The 25,422-nt window shown below is 40.9% G+C and overlaps 2 protein-coding genes across 4 annotated transcripts in view; one reads left to right on the forward strand and one right to left on the reverse strand.

Annotated features, from left to right (window-relative positions):
- The window catches only part of LOC120515261, a 489,908-nt gene that overhangs the window by 420,245 nt on the left and 44,241 nt on the right, over positions 1-25,422 (forward strand). The gene's annotated exons all lie outside the window — the stretch shown is intronic.
- Positions 72-10,301, reverse strand: LOC120515299 (neoverrucotoxin subunit beta-like). Of its 2 annotated transcripts, none has more exons than XM_039736160.1 (3): positions 10,244-10,301; positions 3,832-3,931; positions 72-3,704 (listed from the first exon to the last, which is right to left on the reverse strand). In XM_039736160.1, exon 3 carries the CDS (start codon positions 2,926-2,928, stop codon positions 1,315-1,317), a length of 1,614 nt encoding a protein of 537 aa, XP_039592094.1. In that variant the 5' UTR covers positions 2,929-3,704; positions 3,832-3,931; positions 10,244-10,301; the 3' UTR covers positions 72-1,314. The 2 variants fall into 2 exon arrangements, with proteins under 2 accessions (XP_039592094.1, XP_039592095.1); XM_039736161.1 differs by having other exon boundaries at positions 74-3,704.

The raw sequence follows: 25,422 nt of genomic DNA on the forward strand, positions 1-25,422 counted from the left end.
TACAGCTCAGCTTTTGTCAGCAAATCACTCCTTTTTATTAACAATTATACAGTACTTTGATTAATGTACTTTTTTATAATGCAATCATTGCAAATATGGATAGACAGAAATATAATTTTGTATACTGTAAGTAGAGTAGAGTGCTCATCATTTTTCTTTCATTTGTGTCGCTCAAAGTGCACTTCAGTGTTGCACCAACTTCCTTAAAAAAAAAAACTCAAGAAACAACAAACCTGGTGGAGCTCAGGCCTTAGGAGATTTTATTATTTTACATATATTTATTATTTAAATGTGTTTATTCTGAATTGTGGTGATTGTAAAACACTGTCAATAGTAAGACAGCATTAAATCATTTTACATTTTTATTAAGAAAAATAAAAACAAAATCTTTTACAGTACTTCTCCCAAAAGCTGCACTGATCCAACATAAAACCTTTCCCCTGTTTTTCTTCCTTTCTTCTTGACCGTCATGCTTCTTCTGCTCACTTGGTAGGAGTTCTTCATTTCTGCTGAGTTTTACTATTGTCACGGCCGGTTCCTTCACTTCCTGCAGTGCCTTCACTCGCTCCATCCATCCCGGCTTTGCTTCTTGTTCTTCAGCCTGAATGAGGAGGTCAACATACTCGGGAGTGGACAGCGGGTTTGGTCTGAGGGCGATTTCTTCAAGTCGTTTAATACAATAATGAGACATTTCAATGCGTTTACAAACCTCCTCTTTCACAACATCCAGCTCATGCTGAAGCCTCTCCAACACTTGCTCAGTTGCCATCTTGTCCCCTTTTGCTTTGTTGTATATCTTCTTAAGCTCAGCATACGCTTTTTTGACCTTTTTAGTTTTATATTTGAATATGTGCTGTTGGCTGGCGTGAACACTCCACACACACCTACCTGGACAAACAGTGCAGAACCCGTCCTTCATAACAGAACATCTGAACCTATTCTCATCATTTGGTGAAGAACACAGATAATGACAGGTGAAGTTGCATTTCTGGCAGTTAGTGATGAACTTTGTGTTAACTTTCTGTTATTTCCACTTCATACTCAAAATCCTTGTTCCTCTCCATGTCAGTAATGTGCTTATTTAAAATGTCAATCTAACTTTAATTTGAGGCTGCAATCCTTCCACTGCCACCTGCAAGCGCCTGCGCTCCTTAAGCACCTCATTTGTCAGTGCTAAACTTTTATCATCCATCTTCTCTACGGAATCAAAAAACTTCTCCATGTTCTTTGTACCCATCTCCCAAAACATTTTGTCAAGCATCAGACCATCACTGCTATTAGTGTCATTGTTATTAGCAAAGAGGGCCGAATTATTTAATTTGAAAAATGAAGGCTCCCTTTCTCATCTTTGGGGAACGGTATGTTAGACTCCATGATGGTATCCAGAACTGGTGGACGCCATCCATCTGCAAATGTAATCAGGATCAGAATGTTATTGGCTATGTCTTTACCAAAAATGGAAAAAATGGAGTCAAAGACGTACTTCTGTGTGTGCGTCAATCGAGCTTGGGAGGCCTGAACTACAAAGCACACTGCGTTAATGTGCTGGACAACATTTGTAGATGAAAGATATTCAGCTATCTGGTCAATAATCTTTCTATCCTCCTGAATTCCTCTGGTGTCTCCAAAACCTGGCGTGTTGACTATAGTGAAGGAGTATGGGACCTTGAAACAATCCTGATAATTCATTTTATAGACAGTCACAGCAGACGTTTGGCTTTCAGCTTGACTTCCAGATATTTCTTCATAGATTAACTTGAACCTGAAGTCATCCTCCCACTCCACACCCAAGATGTAGTTGACCATTACGTTGATCAGGGTGGATTTGCCAGAACCTGTTGCTCCATGGACTATAATAGTTTTTCCAGGTTTGTTGGATGTTCTTTCTCCAAAGGTACATTTTCTTATCTTTTTCTCGTTGTTTATGAAGTCTGATTTTAAAGGCAAAAGGTAAAGTCTAGGATTTCGATCTTTTATCTCCTGACATTTTTGTTTTATAGCAAGTTTAGCTGGATGATGTTTGGCAGGTGGTATATTTACCTCAATCATATCACTGGCCTGACTCACACCCACTTGACAAACAGCTCTGTGTCTGAGTTGATATGTTGAACCTGGAAGTAACTTTGTAATCGTAATGATTTCATTTTTATCGTTTGTGTCCTCAGTCTCCCACTCTTCATCTTCATTTTGCCTATATTCCACTCTGTACACTTCTGAGTCAGACTTTAGGGGTCTTAATTTTAGGGTTATGGCATTGAATGTTTGCGAGTCAACAACAAGAGGCTCAGGTTTTGATGGAATATGAAAGTTATGGTTTTTGAGCTGCCCAGACTGATACAGATAAATCGTCGCCCCAAGATAATCCGCATCAGGCTTGGAGTGGATGAGAAATCTCATTGTCTCGTTGTCTTGGTTAATTTCAGCAAACTCAATGAAACTTCGTGAATGCTGTCTAAACTTCTTGATGATTAACTCTTCACTCTGCTCTGATGATTTATCTGAGGACTCTCTAGAAGGGGCCTGAAGGTAGCTCTCCATTTCTGACACGTATGACTGACACACATGGAGTGAAGTGAAAGTCAAGCAGACAATATTGTCAATGCTAGTGTCATAAAGCAATTCATCCAGATCATTTATAACAATATTCACATTCCTTTTCTTAATTTGATTTAAGAAACTACTCAGCATGGTGATTTCCTTTTCTCTTTTATCCAGCCATGTTGTTATGGCCCACCTCTTGAATGGTGACTCTTCCTTCTTCTTCAGGATGTCTGCCAGGTCTTTCTCATTTGCACCACCTCCCCTGATACTTGGCAAGACACTCGCCAGATCTCCTTGGAAAATACATTTAAATAGATTAAGTATTGATTTGAACTGGTCTGTGTTTTTCCCAATTTCAGGAAAGTCATTGACAACATTGTCCTTCATGATGTCATTTCACCTCATGATGTGCTCGTTTATCTCCTCCAGGACCTCCTGAGATTTGGACACGAGTGCCACACTGATGTCTCTTACCAGCTGAGCAGCCTATGAATCGAGATATTTCAGCGGGTACAGCCAGACCTGGATGGGCACAGCAAGCTCATAATCTTTGCCAAGTTTTGTTGGCAATTCGGTGTAAATCTCCATGGCCTCCTGGAAGCTGGCAGGATTGTGATCAAGGGCAAAATCACCGTAAAACGTGCAGTTAAGATGGTCAGTGGTTTTCTTCTCCTCATCTGTCATTTTCAAGTCTCCTTTTGCTTTTACTGATATAAATTTTGTTATTGTTAGAGCTAATTTTCCTTTAATCTCCTGTCTCTCTTCCTCTTTAGAGCTGCTTTGATCAAATACAAAAAAAGCCTGAGCTCCGTACAGCACGGCTGTGACAACATGGGTGGCTGATTTCTGCTCAAACACTTCTGGATAGTCGACGTTCTGATTCCCCAAGTGGCTCATGCTGAGCTGCTCCATTCTGGTGGTCGTGCTGTAGTGCAGGGTGACCCTGGACTGACGTTTGGATGATTTGGTGTCATTGAGGTATTTGGCAGACCCATCAACCTCAATCAAGCCACACAAGAAGCTCGCTTTAAGAGAGGCTGTCACATTTAAGGTGGAGGTTTTCTCATCTAAGGAGTCTGAAGTGATGACCTTGAATTGTGTTTTCTCATGTGGTTTAATGTTGAGGTTTTTCTTGAGGTTGTCCAAGTCCCACAGAGTGACACCTGGTGAAAAGAACATTTAACAGAAACAATCAGATCAATTAAAATTGTCATTTACATCAAAGTTTGATTCCAAAATACCACTGCAGGTTTTTTTTTTTTGTTTTTTAATGACAGTCTTTGCTCTTACCTGAAATGAGCGAGTCAGTGCGACAGTCATAGAGCATCCCCACCTGGAAGGCGGGGCAGCCATCTCCAAAGGTGAGCCATACTGAGGTGACCCTCCCTGCCTGTGAAATTAAGCACATAAATGATATAAAGTCAGTCGTTTATTACAATCATAACAATTTTCTACATTCTCTTATCTTTTTAAGTCTAATGCAGGGTTGCAGTGAGGAAGAAGAGTGAAAATTAGAACATTAGAACAATTTAGACGAGAACAGGCCATTCAGCCCAACAAAGCCTGCCAGTTGTGTCCACTTAATTCTTCTAAAAAAACATCAAGTCAAGTTCTGAAAGTCCCTAAAGTCCTCCTCTCCACCACACTACTTGGTCATTTATTCCACGTGTCTGTGGTTCTCTGTATAAAGAAAAACTCTCATGTTTCCAACTGTGTCATTCTTGGTGAACTCATTTTAAAGTTACTTGTCCAATTCCCTTCATCATTTTAAAGTCAAATCAATATGCAGACAACGATATAAACTTCCATACTGGATCAGTCGAGCCCCGGGTTAACAACGACTGCCACCAGTACTATTAGCCAACAGGGTGTTGGCAGAAATTGGACTACTATTGGCCAAAGAAGAAAAAGAAGAAGAAGAGGGTGAGACGTGTCTGGAGGCAAGAGAAGGAAGGTAAAGAGAGTGAAACTAAGGGTAGAAACTGTGAATGTTGACAGTATGACTGGTAAGGGGAGAGAGTTAGCAGATATGATGGAGAGAAGGAAGGCTGATATATTGTGCATGCAAGAGACTAATTGGAAGGGGAGTAAGGTCAGGTGGATTGGAGGGGGATTCAAATTGTTCTATCATGGTGTGGATGGGAGGAGAAATGGAGTAGGGGTAATTCTGAAGGAGCAGTATGTCAAGAGTGTTTAGGAGGTGAAAAAAGTGTCAAGCAGAGTGATGATTATGAAGCTGGAAATTGGAGGTGTGATAATGAATGCTGTTAGTGCATATGCACCACAAGTTGGGTGTGCAATGGATGAGAAAGAAGACTTTTAGAGTGTGTTGGATGAAGTGATGAACAGTGTACCCAAGGGACAGAAAGTGGTGATTGGAGTGGATTTCAATGGACATGTTGGTGAAGGAAACAGTGGAGATGAGGATGTAATGGGTAGGTATGGTGTCAAGGAGAGGAATGAAGAAGGTCAGAAGATAGTGGATTGTATCAAAAGGATGGACATGGCTGTGGTGAATACGAAGAGGGAGGAACATAGGGTGACATACAAGAGTGGAGGAAGATGCACACAGGTAGATTAAATCCTATGCAGAAGAGTCAATCTGAAGGAGATTGAAGACTGCAAAGTGGTGGCAGGGGAAAGTGTAGTTAAGCAGCATAGGATGGTGGTCTGTAGGATGATGTTGGAGATCAAGAAGAGGAAGAGAGTGAGGGCAGAGCCAAGGATCAAATGGTGGAAGTTGAAAAAGGAAGACTGCAAGGTTGAGTTTAGGGAGGAGGTGAGACAGGCACTGGGTGGCAGTGAAGAATTACCAGACAGCTGGGAAACTACAGCAGATGTAGTAAGGGTGACAGCAAGAAGGGTGCTTGGCGTGACATCTGGAAAGAGGAAGGAGGAAAAGGAAACCTGGTGGTGGAATGAGGAAATACAGGAGAGTATACAGAGGAAGAGGATGGTGAAGAAGAAGTGGGATAGTCAGAGAGATGCAGAAAGTAGACAAGAGTACAAGGAGATAAGGTGCAAGGTGAAGAGAGAGGTGGTGAAGGCTAAAGAAAAGGAGTATGATGAGTTGTATGAGAGGTTGGACACTAAGGAGGGAGAAAAGGACTGGTGGTCTACACAGAGGGGCCGAGATGGGAAAGAAAAGCAGCAGGTTAGGGTGATAAAGGATAAAGATGGAAACATATTCACAAGTGAGGAGAGTGTGTTGAGCAGATGGAAAGAGTACTTTGAGAGGCTGATGAATGAAGAGAACGAGAGAGAGAAGAGGTTGGATGATGTGGAGATAGTGAATCAGGAAGTGCAACGGATTAGCAAGGAGGAAGTAAGGACAGCTATGAAGAGGATGAAGAATGGAAAGGCCGTTGGTCCAGATGACATACCTGTGGAAGCATGGAGGTGTTTAGGAGAGATGGCAGTGGAGTTTTTAACCAGATTGTTTAATGGAATCTTGGAAAGTGAGAGGATGCCTGAGGAGAGGAGAAGAAGTGTACTGGTGCCGATATTTAAGAATAAGGGGAATGTGCAGGACTGTAAACTACAGGGGGATAAAATTGATGAGCCACAGCATGAAGTTATGGGAAAGAGTAGTGGAAGCTCAGTTAAGAAGTGAGGTGATGATTAGTGAGCAGCAGTATGGTTTCATGCCAAGAAAGAGCACCACAGATGTGATGTTTGCTCTGAGGATGTTGATGGAGAAGTTTAGAGAAGGCCAGAAGGAGTTGCATTGCGTCTTTGTGGACCTGGAGAAAGCATATGACAGGGTGACTGAGAGGAGCTGTGGTATTGTATGAGGAAGTCGGGAGTGGCAGAGAAGTACGTAAGAGTTGTACAGGATATGTACGAGGGAAGTGTGACCATGGTGAGGTCTGGGGTAGGAGTGACGGAGGTGGGATTACATCAGGGATCGGCTCTGAGCCGTTTCGTATTTGCAATGGTGATAGACAGGTTGACAGACGAGATTAGACAGGAGTCCCCGTGGACTGTGATGTTTGCTGATGACATTTTGATCTGTGGCGATAGTAGGGAGCTGGTTGAGGAGACACTGGAGAGGTGGAGATATGCTCTAGAGAGGCGAAGAATGAAAGACTGTAGGAACAAGACAGAATACATGTGTGTAAATGAGAGGAAGGTCAGTGGAATGGTGAGGATGAGGGAGTAGAGTTGGAGAAGGTGGAGGAGTTTAAATACTTGGGATCAACATTACAGAGTAATGGGGATTGTGGAAGAGAGGTGAAAAAGAGAGTGCAGGCAGGGTGGAATGGGTGTAGAAGAGTGTCAGGAGTGATTTGTGACAGACGGGTATCAGCAAGATTGAAAGGGAAGGTCTACTGTACGGTAGTGAGACAAGCTACGTTATATGGGCTGGAGACGGGCACAGGAGATGGAGCCGGAGGTGGCAGAGTTAAAGATGCATTGGGTGTAACAAAGATGGACAGGATTAGAAATGAGGACATTAGAGGGTCAGCTCAGGTGGGATGATTGGGAGACAATGTCAGAGAGGCGAGATTGCGTTGGTTTGGATATGTGTAGTGGAGAGATGCATGCTGGGTATACTGAGAGAAGGATGCTAAGGATTGAGCTGCCATGCAAGAGAAAAAGAGGAAGGCCTAAGAGAAGGTTTATGGATGTGGTGAGAGAGGACACGAAGGTGATGGGTGTGACAGAACAAGATGCAGAGGACAGAAAGGTATGGAAGAAGATGATCTACTGTGGCGACCTCTAATGGGAGCAGCCAAAAGAAGAAGAAGAAGAAGGTTGACTAACATGGTCGGAATTCGAGAGTGTGGTTACATGTGGGAGTGTGCCTGGTAAACTTCCACCTTTCTATCCAGGCTTTATTCTTGCCTTTTTGCCAGATTAAACTAGGATAGGTTCTGGCTTTTTAAGATGCCACGGATGGAAATATCCATGTCATCATCAATAACAGATTGCTAGTTTGTGTAAGTTTACTTTAGTATCTTTCAAAAGACACTTTGCAGGGCTATCATACACACTTTACCTGGAATGAAACAAGGCCCACAATTTAAACAGAGTAGAGAGACAAAGACTGGACTCCTTCAGTACTGTTTTTCAATTGAGAATAGTTTTGTACTGCTGGTTTGACTTTGTGTTGCTCATGGAGTCCTGAATGAGGCACATGACCTGCATTGTGAAGATGTGTCAGTTACGGCACTATGGCCATGTAGTGCGATTGCCAGAGGGTGATCAGCTTGTAAGATCCTCATTGTTGGGGACCCGAGTAGCTGGACCAGGCCAATGTGTCGCCCACGTAACACCTGGCTGTGGCAGATAGAGGGTAATTTCTGGAGGGTGGGATTAAACTGCGTGTCTGCTTAGGGGGTTGCCAACCAGGATCCCAAGTTGTTTCGTCGTGTGGTTGGTGCAGCAACGCGCTGTACCAGTGCAAATTCCCCAAATTGACTTAACTAAGATGTCTCACTTAAAGGTTTATCAATGTTGTTTCTTGTCCTAGTGTGTATATAAACACAGGGAACTCCAGTTTCTGTATTACACCTTATCTAATGAAGGGGCCTTAGCTGCCTCGAAAGCCTGCATTTGTAATCTATTTAGTTAGCTAATAAAAGCTGTCATTTCACTCTACTTTCTCCTGTTTCAATCTATGGCTAACACGGTACAACACTCTACTGCTATCAAAACTATGAGGAACTATGATGATGATTCAAAAATGCTAACCAAATGCTCTGCCTTATCAAATCTTCAAATCTGTGGTCTCAATGATGATGAAATGCCGAACAATCACTGTATTGCTGAACAGTGTGCTGTTGGTCTCAAAAGAAAACTCAGCAAAAATGTAAGTTTCCATGAAGACTATAAAGCCTTCATGAAAGACATTTATTGACAAGGGTTACTCTGTCAAGGTACACAAAGAAAGCCTGAATTGCAATGAAGGCAGGGTGTGGTACATTTCTCACTATGGTGTGTATCATCCAAAGAAAAATAAGATATGAGTGGTCTTCGATTGCACAGCCACGTACCAGGGGACTTCACTTAATGAACAACTACTGAAAGATCCTGACCTAATAACACCCTCATTGGTGTCCTTACAAGATTCAGAAAGGAGCCAGAAGCCCTAATGGCAGACATTAACTCAATGTTCTACCAAGTTAAAGTCCCAGATAAAGACACTGATCATTTACACTTTTTGTGGTGGCCTGAAGGCAATCTAAGCAAAGACCTGGAAGAATTTAAAATGACAGTATATCTTTTTGGTGCAACTTCTTCACCCAGTTGTGCTTCTTATGCTTTGTGTAGAACAGCTGGAGATGCCAGAGAGACATTTCCTGGGGAAGCCGTTAACACCGTACTCAATCATTTCTATGTGGGTGACTGCTTAAGGTTGGTGGCTACAGAAGAACAAGCTTTAAAACTGGCAATGAACCTCCAAACTCTATGCCTCAGAGGTGGATTTCACCTTACCAAGTGGGTGAGTAACAACAGAGCAGTTTTATTGTCTATTCCTGAAGAAGACAGAGCTCTTGAACAAAAGGATTTAGACCATTATTACTACTGCTATGGACTCCATAGCCATTGCCAGAGCAACAGGAGGCTCCCAGCGCTGCAGCGGCTCACAGCGAAAACAAATCCGAGCAGATCACGGTTGCGCTATAAGCGCCTGTCATCGATTGCTTATGTAAAGAACATTAGAAATTCAGGGAACAGGATTACTTGGCAAATAACTTGGCCATAACCCTGCCTGTCTGCTGTGTCTGTTTATAGGAGACTGGCAGATCCCACTACAATAAATAACTGTGCTGTTCCTGTTTCAAGCTGAATTAAGCTGGTCTTGCTAAATTACTGAGACTCAGCCTTGTGTTTTGGGGTGCAAGACAGGGACACACACATCATATGGTACCAGAAGTGGGGTCCTTGCACAATGGATCCCTAAGAAGTACAGCAAAACCCAGAGCAAGATGAGGCTCTGGCAGCTGCCCCTGCCTTGGCGTGGCCACGAGATGTGTTGCCAAAGATGGCTCTCTCAGACGACCCTGAGTGTTTTTGATTAGCTGGGAAAAGGGAGCCTGGACATCTATTTTGGCCCAGTTTTTAACCGGAGAAACCCTCCAAGCCGTACCGCTCTGCCATATCTACGTTCCCATCCCTCATGACCCTCTCGGTGTCCGTGAACTCCCATGTGTTGTCTAGTGGCTCATTGTAAAGCATTCAGAGACCCTGTTTGTAAACTATTGAGGCCATTCATTACCAGGACATTTGTTCCCAAGCCTAACTGACACTGAGAAAGAAGCAAGGAAAGAAAAAGGAGACGGAGAACACCTACAGAAAGTACTAAGGTGAAGAGTTTGAAGGAACATTTTAAGAGCAAGCAACTACAAGGGTTGCTCTACTTACTGATTAAAGTGATAAAAAATATTTTCAGGTAAAAATGCACCTTGTTTTGGGGAATTTAACAGTGAAGTGCAAGATTGTTGTCAATTCTGGTTAATAATTAATTGCGCTTAAACAAAAGGAGAAGCTGAGTTTTGAATACACAAGAAGTTTAAAAATTGAGGCTTTTAATTCCAATAGGAAATTTTAGCATAGAAAATGAAATCCTTAAAAACTAACAGATACAGCAACGACAGCATAATCAATTCAAAAGTAGCATTTTGCTGTTGAATTTAATTATCCTCTCTGTACACAAATGTTAGACAATGAAGAAATCAAATACAACTTCTCTTACTTGGTTGCTGTTTTGTTCATTCTTATTCGGAGCGCTTCAAGGTGCTTGTGAAATTTTAACTAGAGGTGCGCTTCTGGTTTTAAATTAAAAAGCAGTTGGTCTGTCGTCATTTCTTGGAATTCCACATTCATTAAACATGTGACTTCAAATAAAACATTTGAGTGTTCATAAGCGCATACCCCTAGGGGTGACAAGGGATTATCTTTCATGATCTTTAAATATTTTCATTGTGCGAGTTAATTTGTAAATCCTAACAACACAGCAGAGCTTTCAAGTCAAGTCAAGTTGGTGAGCATGCACTGGTACATCACGTTGCCACACCCACTACACGTTGAAACAACTCAGGATCCTGGTTGGCAACCCCCCAGGCAGACACGCGGTCTAGTCCCAAGGTCCGAAATAGACCCTCTATCTGCCGCAGCCAGGTGTTGTGTTGCGACCCCTTGGCCTGGTCCAGCCACTCGGGTCCCCAACAATGAGGATCCTACGAGCAGGATCACCTTTGGGGAAAGGCGCCACATGGCCGTAGTGCCGTAACTGACGCTCCCTCACAATGCAGGTATGTGCCTCATTCAGGACTCCATGAGCAACACAAAGTCAAACCAATGGTACCCAAGGATTTTCCGGATAGACACAGTACCAAAGGAGTCTAGTCTTCATCTCAGGTCACTGGATAGCGTCCATGTCTCACAACCATATAACATGACAGGAAGCACCAGGACTTTAAAGACTTGGACTGTCATCCTTTTTCAGAGATATCGGGAGTGCCACACACCCCTTTCCAGAGACCTCATGACACCCCACCTACCTTACAGTCTGCCAGGGTTTCCTGTATGATGGCTTCCAGCAGAAAGTTGAACAGGAACAGCGGCCCCCTCTGACTCTGACAGTCACACAACAACAATTATTATTTAAATAGCACAATGTCATACAAACTATGGAGCCCAAAGTGCTTTACAAAATTTAATTAAAGTAGAGTCTAGCCCAGGGCACAAGGTAGGAACAGACTCTAAACAGGGCACCAGTCCAGCACAGGGTAGGGCTGCCAACTCTCGTTGTCTGGAAATGAGGACGTTTTGGTTGAAAAATGAGGCCTTTTGAGGACGACTTTCCCTGTGATGCCATAAACCGCCTTTATATTGTCTTATGTTTTTCTTAAAATGATATAAACCTTTAGTAGCAGTACTCCGAAATGGGGATGTTAATGTAACAGGTGTATAAAATAAAAAGTTTAGTTGTTTGGAGCTTCACCAAATCCTGATAACATTCATTGTGTTGTATGTTTTCCTGTTATATTTCCCTACTCTGTCTGTTGTGTTATGTTACGTCCTCAGTGTCAGCCTTTCCCAGTATTCGCTGTGTTACTGTGAGAGGAGGTCAGCACTCTGTTATTCTCAGTATGATAAAATTAATTAAATCATTTTAAATTGTTTGAGTTATTTTTTTTTGTACGTGGCAGTAACTGTAATATGATTTTTGTTGTATACAGTTGTTATTTTGAATGCTTTTCTATTCATTTTGGTTATGTTAATGTGACCGTTCAACAGCCTTTCCACGTGGTTTTCTTTTTTTTTTTTTGTTAATAGGAGGAATCACAGCGCTTGAATAGTCACTTTTTTATTCTCTGTGTTAATATTTCAGGTATGTTATTATTTGTTTTATTTGTATATTGAGCTCTGCGTGGATACGTATGTCATTGCAATTTAGCATTGATCGCAGTGTTCGTTGTGTTACTGTGAGAGGAGGAGGAATCACAGAGCTCTACTACAGGGTCACGACATAGTTCCGTTCCTCCAACAGTGATGTAACCTGGATTTTGATGTAAGTCGAAACACACCCTAGCCTAAGTCACTTACCTATCCTAACACATTTGCAAAATCATAATCTAGAACATAAAAACACAACTAAGCCACAGAAAAAGGAAAAGGACTTAAATATGCTCTGCTATACACTGTACTGTAGTAAAAAAAAAAAATGACAAAAAATTAGTGTAAAAAAATTCCTTACCGTTATTCCTTCTGATCTCTTTACATTGTCTAATTTCACTTCCATCATGATGGCTTTCCTCTTCTTCGAAGCACTGCCATCTGAAGACTCTGACTTTCACTTAGGAGCCAAAATAAGGGCCAAAAACATCGCCAAACAAAGCAACACAAACGGAACATTTCCTCCGCGCGCAAACCAAACTAGTTTGCTAACTCCCTCACTCATATGCCGCATTACTGTGTATCCTTCCGCTGCACGCAACCAAACTAGTTTGCCCACATAAGTCTGTAAGAACAACGCTAACGGCATAAGCCGAAACACTCACGTCTCAATTTTTTAAGCTTTTATGGGAGTGAGTGTTGTAAACTCGAAACGTTGCATGTCGAGACGTTGTAACCCGAGGACCTCCTTTAGTCACTTTTGATATTCTCTGTGTTAATATTTCAGACTGTTAATAATAAAAAAACACGAAGAAATAAAGGGTGTTTGCATTACTAGAGGGGGCTGTTTGTACGGCACAACGCAGAAGCTTTGAGGGTTAACTGAATCCGAAGGCCAGGACGCAGCAGTACGGTGCGTGCGGTGGAGAGACAGGTTAAATTAAACGGGAATTAACGTGTAGTTAATTCCGTGTGGAGTTATAATAATTTAAAAATAACTAAGAGTTTGTATTACACACAATCAGTCAGAAAGTTTGTGTTTTATTACCATAAGTAAGTTTCTTTGTATTCTTCTTGTATAACCTGTTTGTTATACAGTCAAGAAGTAACGTTTTTTAAAGTGAACTGTTTAGCGTTTCCGTATTTGGAATGTTTGCCCCCGTGTACATGAAGTGGCAAAACTTTCATGTTAGAACGTTTATATAATACTTTCCTTTATGTTCTTTAATATTGCTTATTGGTAAATGTTATTGCTTTAACATTCATACCGACAAGTCATAACTAGATAATTTTGTGAATAATACTGACACCTAGTGAAATTTTTGTGTACTCGACTAATTTCTTTTTTATATATTATTTCTTTATCGTAGACCACACACACAAATAGGGTCTGCATGGTGGCGCAGTGGTGGCGCTCCTGAGTTCCAGCATGTTCTCCCTGTGTCTGCGTGGGTTTCTTGCGGTGCTCCGATTATCTCCCACAGTCCAAAGACATGCAGGTCATGCAAATTGGTGATCCTACATTGGGTGATTGGGGTAGGTGGGTGTGTGTTCACCTTGGTGCCCTGTCCAGGACTTGTTTTCTGCCTTGTGCTGTATGCTAGCAGGGACGGCTCCAGCAGACCCACACGACCCTATTCAGGAGAAAGTGGGTTAGAAAAAGACTGACTGACACACACATAAATACACGCATAAGTCTTTATATAGCATCCAGTAAATTAGCCATAATTCTGAAAGGAAAGCTCTGAATATTTTAGTAGTGTTCTGACCGACACACTTCATGTCCTGAACTCCTCACAGTCCCCCTTTGTCACCCTGGCATTGTTAAGTGGGTACATCTCAGTATATTGTGCTTTGTTGGCCCAGTATATTGGCCAAGAGCTGACTGTGTGCTTTGTTTATTGCACATGGAGATACCAGTGAGATGGAGGACGCCATGTAAAGCTGTCAATGTACTGGCAGGTCATACCTGGACACACTCAGTAATGGCGTTCATTGTTAAGGGCATCAAACAAAACAGCTCCTCTATGCAATGTAAACTCTACGGACATATGAACTCCTCCTCAGCTTACAAAAAGACATGGAAGTAAATTAATTTCTTTAAACTACTGCCATGTTTAAAACAATATTCTGTGAATGACAAAAATCATAGATGTTGGTAATTGAAATGTACTACAGTAAAATTTTGATAGCCAAACAGAGGTGGATTTATGTAGCTGTGGTGATATAAAAGAGGTGTTATTAAAACATTAGAACATTAGAACATTTTTGGACAAGAACAGGCCATTCAGCCCAACAAAGCTTGCCAGTCCTATCCACTTATTTCTTCCAAAAAAACCCATCAAGTTGAGTTTTGAAAGTCCCTAACGTCTTACTGTCTACCACACTATTTGGTCGCTTATTCCAAGTGTCTACCATTCTTTGTGTAAAGAAAAACTTCATAATGTTTGTGTGAAATTTACCCTTAATAAGTTTCCAACTGTGTCCCTGTGTTTGTGATGAACTCATTTTAAAATGATAGTCTTGATCCACTGGACTAATTTCCTTCATCATTTTAAACACTTCAATCATGTCACCTCTTAATCTTCTTTTGCTTAAACTGTAAAGGCTCAGCTCTTTTAATCTTTCCTCATAACTCATCCCCTGTAGCCCTGGAATCAGCCTAGTCGCTCTTCTCTGGACCTTTTCTTGTGCTGCTATGTCCTTTTTATAGCCTGGAGACCAAAACTGCACACAGGACTCAAGATGAGGCCTCACCAGTGTGTTATAAAGGTTGAGCAGAGCCTCCTGTGACTTGTACTCCACACATCAAGGCACTATATAACCTGACATTCTGTTAGCCTTCCTAATGGCTTCTGAACACTGTCAGGAAGTTGATAGCTTAGAGTCCACTATGACTCCTAAATCCTTCTCATAAGCTGGACCTCCCATTGTGCATTGTGTATTCAAACCTCACTTTTTTACTTCCTATGTGTAATACTTTACATTTACTGACATTAAATTTCATCTGCCACAAATCTTACCAAGCCTGTCTGCTATCCACGTTCTTCTGTGATGATATAACGGATTCCAAATTATCTGCTAATCCACCTATCTTGGTATCATCTGTAGACTTAACCAGCTTGTTACTTATATTCCTATCTAAATCATTTATATATATTAAAAATAGCAGCGGCCCTAGCACTGCCCCCTGCTGGTCACCACTCTTAACATCGGCCAGTTCTGATGAGGTTCCTCACACCATCACCCTCTGCTTCCTGTGTCTGAGCCAATTCTGCACCCATCTAGAAACATCACCCTGAACTCCCACTTCTTTTAGTTTGATGCCCAACCTCTCATGTGGCACCTTATCAAATGCTTTCTGAAAGTCGATAAATAATATCGTAAGCTCCACTTTGATTGTATGCTTTTGTTGCCTCCTCATAGAATTCCAGCATGTTAGTAAAACACGACCTTCCTCTTATGACCCCATGCTGACTGTTCACAATAACTCCTGTCCTTGCCATGTGTTGCTCAATTTTCTCCTTAATAATTCCTTCCATTAATTTTCCTGTGAAACATGTTAAGCTTACTGGTCTATAGTTGCTTGGATCTGCCCTGTCACCCTTTTTATATAATGGGATGATATTTGCCATTTTCCAGTTCTTCAGAATCTCTCCAGTGTGCAGTGACTTCCTAAAAATATGTGTCAAGGGTTTATATCTGAACTCACTAGCCTCCTTTAGAACTCGAGGATAAATATTATCTGGGCCTGGTGATATGCTTGATTTCAAATCAAATCAAAAGGAAGGTTGTTTAGTTTGCTTACAGTGAAATAGTCAAAAACTACTAACTGTATGCCCAACGGTAACTCGCCAACATTTGTGAAGTTCAACAATCCCAGCTATCAAGTGCTGTGTGCTGCAAAACGTAACGCAGTCCAAATATAAGGCTTTGGTCTTGATTATTTCTGTGTATGATTGGTAAGAAACAGCATGGCATCTTGCTAATTGTAATTTATTTTTATGATTATATCTCAGATTTTGGGAATAGATAGTAAATGTTTAAAAAAGACATAAAAATACATAAAACGAATGGCATTAGTTTGTAATTTAATTGCCACATAAAGTACACTTTTTCTAGTTGTATGTGTATATATCTTATGAATATCACTTTTGATAAATAAAGTCTTTGTATTGCTTTCCAAAGCACATATTTGAGGAGGTTTACTAATTTGGGATTTTTTTATTTTCCTAAAGTAATTAAATTGTACTTTTGCTTGAGACATTTTTTAGAGCCTGTGTAACACACGGCTGGGATGCCTCGGATATGGAAGGATGGGAGGAAGGCAGATTTTTTAGGGCACTACCTCCCCCAAGACGCTAGATGGCAACTCCCCTGCTTTACAGTGGTGCCCTGGATTCCCACAGGGCATCCTGGGACTTGGAGTTCTGTATCTCAACCCTGCTGGGTGCCACCAGGGGATGCTGTGAATATACAAGAGACAAGGAAGTTCTGGCAGGCCACATGAGCGGAAGCCCAGAAGTACATCCAGGTTGGCCATTATAAAAGGACTGAGCAGACCTCACAGTGTTGGGTGGAAGGTGGACAACGCTTTCTGGGAGGTGTGGAGGAGAAAGAAAAGGATAGAATAGGTGCTGTGTAATTGCTTATTACTTGTGGTTGTGGTGGTGAAGAGCACTGTGCCAGTAGAAAAATTTCATAAAATGTATTCTTGGTGCTTTCACTCTGAGTCCTCAGTGTCTTTCTGTTGGGTTTCAGGCTGGGGTGTCGAACTCTGCTAATTAACATCTTCTGTCTTAGTTTTAATTGACGTGCCTCTGGCCCCTAAGTTGTTTCTTGTTCCTTAAGTAGTCAAGTCAAGTCAAGTTGGGGAGCATGCACTGGTACAGTGTGTTGCTGCACCCACTACATGACAAAACAGCTCGGGATCCCGGTTGGCAACCCCCCAGGCAGACACGTGGTCCAGTCCCACCCTCCAGAAATGATCCTCTATCTGCAGCAGCCAGGTGTTAAGTGGGCAACCCCTTGGCCTGGTCCAGCCACTCGGGTCCCCAACAATGAGGATCATATGAGCCTGATCACCCTTGGGGGAATCGTGCCACATGGCTGTAGTTCTGTATCTGACGCTCCCTCACAATGCAGGTAATGTGCCTCATTCAGGACTCCATGAGCAGCACAAAGTCAATCCAACGGTACCCAAGGATTTTCCGGAGAACTCAGTACCAAAGGAGTCCAGTCTTCATCTTAGGACACTGGATAGCATCCATCTCTCACAACCATATAGCAAGACAGGAAGCACCAGGACTCTAAAGACTTGGACCTTTGTCCTTTTGCTGAGATATCAGGAGCACCACAGGTCGACACTCTCTCCGTAGACAGACACCCTGCTGATGGCCGTGCCCAAGAGGTCATTAAAGACGTTAAGTAGCAGCCAAACAATAATAAGACACGAAACAAGCTGCCACATGACCAGCTCCCATGTGCCCATCACACAATATCTGAAAATAAAGAAAGGTGTTGGTCTCAGTAAGGCTGATCTCTCAGCTCAATGAAACATTTTGACGGTGTTCTCTGAAAAAAACAGAAAAGCAACAGTTTTGGAAATATCTGCTGTGGCAGAATGAGAACAGTAACAAGCTGTGGAATTAAATAACGGGATTAATTACCAACAAGAATTGGCTTATGATTAAGAGACTGGTTTGGAGTGTAATTGGTTGGAGTTTGAAGCCCCAATTTAGTTCATCTGTTGGCTCGTTTCACATCTCATTTCTGTTTGGCTGTCATTTAATGAAGAAAAGAATCAATTCAGGGGACTGAATCCTTAAACACAGGGCTATTCAAATGAAGGGAAAAGGAGTAAATTAGTAATGAAACCTGATGACTGATTAGGAAAAGGGTTAGAATGAAAACCTGCAGCCACTGCGGCCCTCCAGGCCCGGAGTTTGACACCAGTGAGGAGCAACAGTACCCTCTAGTGTTCACACCTGCTTTTTACTTGAGTACTTGCCATGGTAGAGATTTGAAGTAATATGAAAAAGTTTGGGACCCCTTCTTAATTTTTGTTTATCGTTGGCTGAGCTTTCATAGTAACAACTTCCTTTTAATATCTGACATGCCTTATGGCAGGGATTCCCAAACTCGATCCTGGGGACCCACTGTGGCTGCAGGTTTTTGTTCCAACCAACTTCTGTTTTTCATTGGACTCTTAGCCTAAGTAAGTGAGTCATTAATTCCTAGTTTCTGTGTTTTGGAGTCAATGTAGAAATTACAAGTTAAGTTTGGTAGATTTTTATTAAAATGTAATAAGCAGTTATATGGGGAATAGACAGCTTTTTATTTTAGTCGTTAACAGTATTTTCAACCTAATGTTCATTCTGCTTTTCCATGTGTTGTGGTTATTTAATTGATTATTTACTACTGACACTGAAGTCATTACACCTTTCATCATCCTGGGTGTCTGCTGTGCTGGTTGTTAATGTTCACTATTAGGATTAAATGAAGGGAGCAAACTACATAGGTAAAAAGAAAAATAATAGGAAAACAACAAAAGAGAGTTAACAATTTATAGCTTGAGAAAAAATAGAGATATATCTAAACGTCTTATAAATGTCAAAACCATACTGTTGTGTTTTTCTGAATGCAGAATAAGAGAAGAGTAAAAAAGACCAGCTAATTAAATGAGATCAGTTGTTATCGATTACTATCACTGATTGTGAATCTGGTTGGAACAAAAACCTGCAGCCACAGTGGGTCCCGAGGATCGAGTTTGGGAACCACTGCCTTATGGAAATAGTAGGATTTCAGCAGTGACATTAAGTTTATTGGATTAACAGAAAATATGCAATATGCATCATAATAAAATTAAACAGATGCAGAAATGTGGGCACCCCAACAGAGATATGACATCAATACTTAGTTGAGCCTCCTTTTGCTCCTTTGAGCCTCCAGACGCTGTCCTCCTGTAGCCTGTGATGAGTGTCTGGATTCTGGACGGAGGTATTTCTGACCATTCTTCATACAAAATCTCTCCAGTTCAGTTCAATTTGGTGGCTGCCGAGCAAGGACAGCCTGCTTCAAACCATCCCATAGATTGTCGATGATCTTCAAGTCAGGGGACTGTGACGGCCATTCCAGAACATTGGACTTCTCCCTCTGCATGAATGCCTTTGTAGATTTCGAACTGTGTTTTGGGTCATTGTCTTGTTGGAATATCCAACCCCTGCGTAACTTCAACTTTGTGACTGATGCTTGAACATTATCCTGAACAATTAGTTGATATTGGGTTGAATTCATCTGACCCTCGACTATAACAAGGGCCCCAGTCCCTGAACTAGCCAGACAGCTCCACAGCATGATGGAACCTCCACCAAATCTGGTAGCAGGTGTTTTTCTTGGAATGCGGTGTTCTTCTTCTGCCATGCAAAGTGCTTTTTGCTCTGACCAAATAACTCCATTTGTGTCTCATCAGTCCAAAGCACTTTGTTCCAAAATGAATCTGGCTTGTCTAAATGACATTTGCATACAACAAGCGACTCTGTTTGTGGCGTGAGTGCAGAAAGGGCTTCTTTCTCATCACCCTGCCATACAGATGTTCTTTGTGCAAATTGTGCTGAATTGTAGAACGATGTACAGATACACCATCTGCAGCAAGATGTTCTTGCAGGTCTTTGGAGGTGATCTGTGGGTTGTCCGTAACCATTCTCACAATCCTTTCTCTGTGATATGCCGCTCCTGTATTTTTCTTGGCCTGCCAGACCTGCTGGGTTGGTTTAACAGCAACTGTGCCTGTGGCCTTCCATTTCCTGATTCCATTCCTTACAGTTGACACTGACAGTTTAAACCCCTGAGATGGCTTTTTGTACCCTTCCCCTAAACCAGGAGACTGAACAATCTTTGTTTTCAGATCTTTGGAGAGTTGCTTTGAGGATCCCATGCTGTCTGTCACTCTTCAGAGGAGAGTCAAAGGGAAGGAAGCACAACTTGCAATTGACCACCTTAAATACCTTTGACCACTCGTGATTGGACACTCCTGTCTATGAAGTTCAAGGCTTAACGAGCTCATCCAACCAAGTTATCAGCACTGAGCAGTGACAGGCATTCAAATCAGCAAAATGACAAGGGGACCCACATTTGTGCACAGCCAGTTTTTCACATTTGATTTAATTTCATACAACTAAATACTGCGTCACTAAAAATCTTTGTTCAGAAAACACTGCAGTACCCCAATGTTCCTAGGAAATGAAAGACATACCACTGTTATCTTTTGTGTTGAAAGGAGAGTTCATTATTATGCAGGCTGAGAGGGGTTCCCAAACTTTTTCATATGACTGTAAGTATATTTTTTATTTAAGTAACTGTACCAGTTACATTTTTAGTAATCTTTCCATCACCAGTCATAAGTACAACTATACTATTTAATTCATTCCTCATATTTGTAACGGTGTTACAATAATTATAAATAATGAGGAAATCAAATAAAGTTCTCTTACTTGCCCTCTGCCTTTTCTGCTCTGCTCCCCATTCTCCTTTACAGCTCTTCAGTGTGATTTAGGTGTATGTCTGGTTTTCGGGGAGGGGTCGGAAGTAGTTCACCAAAAAGTCCGCAGGCATACATATCCTTCAGACATGTGATTTCTTGTAAAACACTTGAACATCCATCCATCTATTATCTAACCCGCTATATCCTAATACATATGCTAATAGCTCTGACAGTGACAATGGAACTTCCTTTATTTCCTTTGTACTCAGCATTTTGGAAAACCTAATAACGCAGCCCAGTTTGAATTCATTTGCATGAAAAACTTAAAAATGTGTCCACTGCATCTGTGGACCAATCAAGTCATCAAAACAGCAGCTAAACTGGGTGGTGCCATTGTAGCACAGTCCATACATTCAGAATAAGCCTCTGTTTGATTATTTGTGTATATTTGGGCATTTTTCTCAGGCTGCTTTTACCAACACACACATCCTAGTGCCTGGGACCCAAAGTCAATAAAATTGAATTATATGCAGTAGCCAACCAGGAGCCCTGTCTCAGGACACCATCCAATCAGTGATAGAAATGCCCAAAGAAACCTTCACTTAAACTGTGACCAGTGCCATGCTGAGATCTGCTCTATAGGGTTATGCAGCCCTGAGGTACAACTTTGAATCTCGCAGTCACCCTGCATTATTACATATCATTTATTATGCATCGCTATCATTTATACTTTGCATAACATTTATATTTTCACTTCATAGTTTTTATAGCTACAGCAACATCCTGCAGAAACATCACAAAATCACCTCATTTAGGCAACCAGTCCACGTGAACTTCCTTCCTTGTCAGATTAACAACCTTGCTGAATGGTATAAGATTATTATCTCTCTTTTCATCTGTTAATCTGAAGTAGTACTCACTGCAGGCATCAAAGGTTCTTTAGACCTTTTAACTCTATCTGTACAGGCCTTCCAGTAATTTGTGAGTTTAGGTGCTCTTATTATACCAGGCCAAGTTTCCACGTGTTTAAATCACTTGTGTTTTAATGAGACTGTTGTGTATTCAAGGCCTCTTTCAAAGTCCAGTTATTACAAGACTAGACATTAAACTTGTTACAATAACGGGCGCTAGAACAGTAGTGCATAAACATTAGTATGAACAGTCTATATTAAATGGCAAGGGACCTTGACCTCATTCTGTTTGTTGTCTTAATTTTTTTTTGTCAAAAATATTTTTGCAAGAAGGCTAAATTAAAATAATAATCAAAATAAAATAGAAACGTATATGACAATGCAGTAAGTATAATTAATATTGCCTTAGTGTAAAACTTTGTAACAATCTGTAATACACAATATCTGAAGAAGATATTTAGGAAAAATTTTCTATTTTTTCATGAAATGTTTCTATAAAATTTCATTATACACAACATTTCTTGTAAATATTCTGAGTTTGGCAACAGTTTGCCTTGTTCAGGACCATCTACAACCTTGACAACATCTGGAAAACTTCTAACTCTTGATAATGCAACATATAACTGACCGTGTCTGAATACTGGTTCTGGCAAGTAAATGCCAACTTTTTCTAAGGTTTGCTCTTCTGAGTCTTTCTCTTTTAGCGTTTTTCTGACACTCATTTTCTTTTTCTTCAATCGATCTATTTGCTCGTATTTTTCTTTGTCTTTCGGCCTTTCTTTTGTTGATGTTTACTTGTTGAGCTGACCGTTCTTCCAGGAGATGTTGCTTATATAGGATTTGATTGTCTGTGTCTTTTGTCCTACTTGACGTGTCCTTTTATTTTGGGTGGCATGTTGTTAGTAGATAAGTCCGTAATATTTTCTCTTACAGTAATACTGGCTTGTATGTGGCTGTAATATGCGTCACTGTATTGTGTCTTTAATTTTCTCTCGCAGTAATACTGGTTTGTATTTCCGTAAAATGTCTGTAATTTTCTCTGACAGTAATACTGGCTTTAATGTCCGTAACATGACTTTAATTTTCTGTCACAACAGTGGACAATCAGCAGAGTCTCACCAGCAACTGATGTAATGTGTGGCGTGCAGCTGATAATCGTGCCTGTGGCATTTCCCCAGCAAGTATTTTAATCTGTGGTGGGGTGCAGCTGATTATTGCATGTGTGACGTCTCCCCAGCAACGGATTTTATGTGCACGGCCGCGACTACCCAATCAGCACTCTCCCCAGCAATGATGTCCTTTATTTGCTTATCATGCGCGGCCGCGGCTAGGCCATTCACTGTGTGCCCAGCTTCCAGTGTGTGTGCGTCCACAGCAAGGTTATTATAGTTAACGAAAACTAAAATCAAAACTGAAACTATTATTAAAAAAACATTTTCGTAAACTGAAATAAAATAATTAACAAAACCGAAATGAAAAACTAAAACAAAATGAAACTATTAAAGTAGCTGGAAAGACTAACTAAAATAAAATAATAATTTACTAAAATAATTTTAGTTTTCATTTTTGAATGAATATTCTTGCTGTTAGGTTTTAACCCTTACAACTTTTAAACTCTAAAACTGAAAGTCATCTACCACGAGCCACCCGCATATATTCATCCAGTGAACGGCGGCTGGTGAAGGAGCAAGCTGAATACACGGGTAAAGCGTGTGGAATAGAAAGCGATTTACATACCGCCTTTCTTTGCACTTGTTGTATATCAAGATGTAATTCAAACGCCTGAAAGTGGAATGTGGTGGTCAACAAAAAACTTTACTGTATGGACAGAAAAATCACAAATGAGTAACATTTCAGTTTATTTCTCAGGTGCCTGCTTTTTGTTGACAGTAATTCACCTGCCACTTCGCATACAAAGTATAGAGAAAGTATCTATCCATCCATCCATCCTCTTCCACTTATCCGAGGTCGGGTCGTGGGGGCAGCAGCTTCAGCAGAGATGCCCAGACTTCCCTCTCCCTGGCCACTTCTTCTAGCTCTTCCGGGGGAATCCTGAGGCGTTCCCAGGCCAGCCGTGAGACATAGTCCCTCCAGCGTGTCCTGGGTCTTCCCCGGGGCCTCCTCCTGGTTGGATGTGCCCAGACCACCTCACCAGGGAGGCGTCCAGGAGACATCCTGATCAGATGCCCGAGCCACCTCATCTGACTCCTCTCGATGCGGAGGAGCAGTGGCTCTACTCTGAGCCACTCCCGGATGACTGAGCTTCTCACCCATATCTTTAAGGGAAAGCCCAAACACCCTGCGGAGGAAACTCATTTCAGCCGCTTGTATTTGTGATCTCGTTCTTTCGGTCACTACCCATCACTCTGACCATAGGTGAGGGTAGGAACGTAGATCGACTGGTAAATTGAGAATTTATAAATTTATTTATAGAGAATTTATTTATAGAGAAAGTATGATCATGAAAAAAATTTGACCTTGAGATTTTGATGAATCTTGACGTTTTAGACCTACCCAAGTCCAAAAATACAGTTTTTTGTAATTATGTCTCTGTGTAAACACGGTAACTCAAAAACGCAACTAGATAGATGGATGAAATTTGGCATGTGGTCGTTATACCAAAATTGTAGATCTCTATTAACTTTTGGGCCAAATCCATCAACCAGAAGCGGTTCTTACCTGAACACATACTCAATTTTTTTTTTGTATTCATGCAGCTGCATGAGTCCAATTTAATCAACTTTACTTTTATAATAATTGATCAATATATTAATTTGATTTGTTGTTGATGGTTCTTTAATTTACATAATATAATCATTGTCTTGCAGTTTACTCCTCAAATATCCATCCCCATATCTGAGTACACGAGAAAGTTGAGGGGAGACTACTCCCGATTGTTGAAAATAAAACAGCACTGATCGAGAGACTGACTAGGTCGTAATACAAGATCAGCATATTGTTGCTAACCAATCACTTTTGCTTTAAAATGTAATTTAACAACAAAGAGATACAAACCTTGTAAAATTGGCAATGTTGGCAATGTTTCTACTGAACTACAGGTAGGTAGGCAAAGAGAGTCTGCCAAGTGATGAAAAGCTAAACATACTAATGTGTTTTTGTATTTATGCTATATTTATTAATTAATCTTTTTTTAGTTAATATTCATCATTATTAATACCAGATATTGTGAAAAGAATCCAATAGCAGAATTATGTTTTAAAATATTTGTCCCCATTTTTTCAATGTTTCTCTCTCTCTGAAAATAGATAGTTGAAATATCATTCTTTTTGTTCTTAACATCAGCGATATCATACATATTGCATACCAGAGATTTTTCCTGCTTTGCTTCCAAACCTGCTTGGGTAGGCTCCAGGTTCCTGTGATTCCTGCTCTGGATGAACAGGTTTAGATAATATATATATATTTCTTAATCTCAGATGCTGTCTCTGTCATTTTGTGCCTGTCAATACTCTTATTACCTGCTCTTGCTCTGCTCATTATGGGTTTACTGTTCTTATGGTGGGCTATTCAAGTCTCACTGCCCCTAACCTTGACACTGCATGCTTGTTTTTCTTTGCTTCCCTCAATACAGCTAGGTGGGGTCTGCACACTGATTCAGGCCTAAGAGCCTTGTTCTTCCTAAGCCGCCGTGATTTTCATGGTCACACCTGTCACAACACAGTAGATTCTGTTTTCTGATTTTTGATCTTTTTAGGTGTGCAGGTGGCAAAATTCTGTCTATAAATTGTTTGTGCCTTTGTTGGAATCAGAGATCAATATGGCTGGTAGAAAATAAAAAAGCCCAGTATTTGAGATTTTTGAATGCAATATTGAAGGCATTCATTATAAGCACATTGTTGTTGGAGCAGGATATGTTGTGTGCTGTAGACATTTAGAGTAAAAACCCTCACACCTTAAAATTCACCTAAATTTCATTACAAATTGGCCCATTCTGGGCAATAAAAGGAAAAGAAAAAAGTGCCAACAGTCAGCGCAGATTTGTTCAGCACAAATGACATAGAAAATAATTATAAAATTATAAAGTTGTGTGAAATTGTTTATATTCAGTATCTGGTTTTGATTATACTTGTTTTTATCATACAAAAACAAAACCAAATAGTAAACTGTGTCCTGTAGTGT

This window comes from Polypterus senegalus, chromosome 1, assembly GCF_016835505.1.
Source record: "Polypterus senegalus isolate Bchr_013 chromosome 1, ASM1683550v1, whole genome shotgun sequence".
Taxonomy (NCBI): domain Eukaryota; kingdom Metazoa; phylum Chordata; class Cladistia; order Polypteriformes; family Polypteridae; genus Polypterus; species Polypterus senegalus.

Coding starts and splice junctions, on each gene's coding strand:
- LOC120515299 (XM_039736160.1), bottom strand. CDS start 2,928: ATGAAGGACAATGTTGTCAATGACTTTCCTGAAATTGGGAAAAACACA.